General features: G+C 60.3%; 1 protein-coding gene across 1 annotated transcript; it reads left to right on the top strand.

Moving 5' to 3' along the window:
- Positions 1–356: 356 nt before the first annotated feature.
- RPL8 (ribosomal protein L8) lies at positions 357–2,883 on the top strand. Its single transcript, XM_062187809.1, has 6 exons — positions 357–424; positions 609–756; positions 827–968; positions 1,050–1,268; positions 2,418–2,533; positions 2,688–2,883. The coding sequence occupies exons 2-6, from the start codon at positions 619–621 to the stop codon at positions 2,844–2,846; spliced, it is 774 nt and encodes a 257-aa protein (XP_062043793.1). The 5' UTR covers positions 357–424; positions 609–618; the 3' UTR covers positions 2,847–2,883.
- The last annotated feature ends 896 nt before the right edge of the window (positions 2,884–3,779 follow it).

Genomic DNA, 3,779 nt, shown 5'->3' with positions numbered 1-3,779 from the left:
AGCTCCCGGCCCACGCGTGGACACGGTCTAGGAGCAGCCGTCCTGGCGGGAGGTGGACTCTGTACCGTCTTCCCGCTCGGAAACCACGGCGTCCTGTGTCCAGCTCCCCCACCTTACGCCGAGGCCCCTCCCCCGGTAAGCCTGGAGCCCCGGACCCGCCGCGCGTCGCCCGGTGAAACCCTAGACGAATCCCTCAGGCTCGGGGCGCCGCCTCCACAGCTCCCGGCCGGGTGTCCACACGTACGCACCGCCTGGTAGGCCTCCCTAGTGCGCCTGCGCAGAGCCCTCCGCGGCGCGGAGACCAGGAGGGACTTCAAGTCCCAGTGTGCACCGCGCCCGGAAGCTGTTGCGGCCCTGGCCCCGCCCCGGAAGATAAGGCGGTGCGCGGCTGCGAGCTTCCTCTTTCGGCCGCGCTTGTGGAGAGGTAGGGTGTGTGAGGTGGTGCGGCCTGGTCGCCATCCGCCGCCATCTGTCCCTTGGGGGCCCTCCCGGGGTCCCGGCAGAGTCTCCTGAGAGCGCGCTGGCGTGCCCGCGCTCGGGGGTAGGGGTCCTGAAGCCGGGATGGGGGGTGCCGGGCCGGCTGGGCACTGACTTGGGAACTCCCGCAGCCGCGTCACCATGGGCCGTGTGATCCGTGGGCAGAGGAAGGGAGCGGGCTCCGTGTTCCGCGCGCACGTGAAGCACCGCAAGGGCGCCGCTCGCCTGCGCGCCGTGGACTTCGCCGAGCGGCACGGCTACATCAAGGGCATCGTGAAGGTAGGAGGGCCGGCCGGGGGGCGCGGGGCGCCCTGCCCGCACTCCGCACTCACGCCGCTCCGGCCCGCAGGACATCATCCACGACCCGGGGCGCGGTGCGCCCCTCGCCAAGGTGGTCTTCCGGGACCCGTACCGGTTTAAGAAGCGGACGGAGCTGTTCATCGCCGCCGAGGGCATCCACACGGGACAGTTCGTGTACTGCGGCAAGAAGGGTGAGCCCTCCCTGGGGACGGGGCGGGCGCGGGGGCGCTGCCCCGGGCTGCGCTGACCGCCGGGCACCCGCTCCCGTGCAGCCCAGCTCAACATCGGCAATGTCCTCCCCGTGGGCACCATGCCCGAGGGGACGATCGTGTGCTGTCTGGAGGAGAAGCCTGGGGACCGAGGCAAGTTGGCCCGGGCGTCCGGGAACTACGCCACCGTCATCTCCCACAACCCCGAGACCAAGAAGACCCGCGTGAAGCTGCCCTCGGGCTCCAAGAAGGTCATCTCTTCTGCCAACAGAGCTGTGGTCGGTGAGTGCACGCTGAGCCCGCAGCCCGACTGCCCAGGCGGCCACCGCCGTGAAGTGGGCAGGACAGCGTCTGCCTTACCGCCCACGCGGGTTGAATGAGGTTGGGGCCAAGTTACCTGGAATTTGGCGACTCCACTCCATGGGTCTCACAGTTATTTTTTTTTCTGGGAAGATAACGGTGACAAGGTCAGGTTTCTGACTTAGTTGAAGACGCTTAATGAGTGAAAAAGCGTGAGTCCAGGCTTGTTCATTGTTTGGCAACACTCAGGCCTGCACAGGTGCTTGTAAAATGAAAAATTTATTTGAAAGGTAGAATTACAGAGAAGCGGGGACAGACAGATCTACGTCTGCTGGTTCACTCCCCAGCTGGCTGCCAGGGGTCTGGAACTCCATGCAGGTCTCCCACGTCTGTGGCAGGAGCATGTTCTATTTCCCAGGCCCGCCAGCAGGGAGCGGGATTGGCATTGGAGCAGTCCAGGCTGTAACCTGCACTCGGGCTATGCTGGTGTCGCGAGTGGCGGCTTCATGTGCTGCATTGCAGTGCTGGTCCTTTCTCTGAAACATTTTTTGCTTTTTTTCTTTAAATATATATTTTTTTATTTGAAAGGTAGAGTTGGAGAAAGATTTTCCATCCACAGGTTTGCTCCCAAGTGGCCGCAATGGCTGGAGCTGGGCCGGTTGGAAGCCAGGAGCTTCCGGGTTTCCCCTGTGGACACAGGGGCCCGAGCACTAGGGCCATCCTTTGTTGCTTTCCCGGGCAAGTTTGCAGGGAGCTGGATTGGAAGAGCAGCTGGGACTCAGACTGGTGTCCATATGGGATGCTGGCATAACACGTGGCAGCTTTACCTGGTGTGACCCCTCTGCAGACTAGACCAGTTCGTGTCCTAGGTGGTGTGGGTGAGGGCCTTGGCTCCCTTCAGAACTCAATGACAGAACGTGCCAGGAGCTCCTGGAGCGGGGGGGTGGGGCCTTTGCTTTGGCTGTGCTGTAGGTCCTTACTGGCATGTATGTGCTAAGAGGTTAGCACAGGGCTGGGGGTGTGCTAGGAGGACTGGCAAGACTCAGCTGGGGGGATGCTGTCAGTGATTTGGGCCCTGTGGTGCTGGGAAGCATGGGAGAACACCCCTGAAGTGCCTGGTTTCCCCAACAGGTGTGGTGGCCGGAGGTGGCCGCATTGACAAGCCCATTTTGAAGGCTGGCCGTGCCTACCACAAATATAAGGCAAAGAGGAACTGCTGGCCACGTGTGCGGGGGGTGGCCATGAATGTAAGTAACCCAGAAATAAGGTTGGGTGGGGGTTACAGGGTTGGGGTGGACAAGTCCTTTCTGGGGGGGTGTTCACAGTGGGAGGCGCTGGGTGGTGGTTTGCGTGGCCTCCCAGGTGCAGTCACCTGTGCTGACGCTGTCTTTTTGCCTGCAGCCTGTGGAACATCCTTTTGGAGGTGGCAACCACCAGCATATAGGCAAACCCTCTACTATCCGCAGGGATGCCCCTGCTGGTCGCAAAGTGGGTCTCATCGCTGCCCGCAGGACAGGGCGTCTCCGTGGAACCAAGACTGTACAGGAGAAAGAGAACTAGGGGTGACGGGCTCAATAAAGTTTGCCCTTCTACCACCTGGCTGTGCACCTCTGCTGTGAGAGGGAAGGCTTCTGGAGCTTCTGGGTTTACAGATGAGGAAACTGGCATAGAGCCCTGGACGCTTTGGAGGGAGAGCGCTCTGGGCCGGGGGCTTCCTCCCAACACAAGGGACCTGGCACGCTGGACCTGTGATCTGTAGTGTGTGCACACAAGGCATGTGTCCCTGGATCTGGGCTGAAAGCACACTGCCCTCCAGGTGGTGGGGGCTCCCGCAGGTGACAAGCTAGTAGTGGTTCTTGACTTGCTCAGAGAGCTTGGGGTTGGGGTCCTGCTCAGGAGGGTTTGGCCTGGCGCCTCCATCCACTCAACATCTTACCTATGAGCAGGCTGAAGCTAACATTGCACAGGACTGCATCCCAGGGTGGTACCGAGTGAGGGGTCACTGCTGGAGTGCAGACGCCTGGGTACCATTCTGGGTCGGTCTTAACATCCTAGCATGGTGATGTGATGCTGGGTGTCCAGGTCCCAATCCTGTGCATAATGGGATTGCTGGCCCTTTTGCTGAACACAGGTTTTTTTTTTTTAACAATGAATATAAATTTCCAGTGTACAGTTTATGGATTACAATGGCTTCCCCCTCCCATAACTTCCCTCCCACCCACAACCCTAGGTTTTTTTTTTTTTTTTTTAAGATAACACTACTTTAAGATTTTGTTTGAGAGGGAGAGCTGAGAGAAAGGTATTCCACTCCCCAAATGGCTGCAATGCCTGGAGCCGTGCTGATTGGGAGCCAGGATCTGCTTCAGGTCTCACATAGGTGCAGGGGCCCAAGCACTTGGGCCATCTTCCACTGCCTTCCCAAGCCATAGTGGAGAGCTGGATCGGAAGTGGAGCACCCGGGATGCTGCTGCCACAGGTTGGGGCTTAGCCTGC

The sequence above is a fragment of the Lepus europaeus genome, chromosome 4 (assembly GCF_033115175.1).
Source record: "Lepus europaeus isolate LE1 chromosome 4, mLepTim1.pri, whole genome shotgun sequence".
NCBI classification, from domain to species: domain Eukaryota; kingdom Metazoa; phylum Chordata; class Mammalia; order Lagomorpha; family Leporidae; genus Lepus; species Lepus europaeus.
This window is presented reverse-complemented; position numbering and strand designations above follow the sequence as displayed.

What these genes read in the sequence shown, in the direction of transcription:
- RPL8 (XM_062187809.1), top strand. Translation starts at nt 619, where the DNA reads ATGGGCCGTGTGATCCGTGGGCAGAGGAAGGGAGCGGGCTCCGTGTTC. An exon ending in ACATCAAGGGCATCGTGAAG is followed by an intron (nt 757 to 826) that starts GTAGGAGGGCCG and finishes TCCGGCCCGCAG; the next exon opens with GACATCATCCACGACCCGGG. An exon ending in TGCGGGGGGTGGCCATGAAT is followed by an intron (nt 2,534 to 2,687) that starts GTAAGTAACCCA and finishes TTTTGCCTGCAG; the next exon opens with CCTGTGGAACATCCTTTTGG.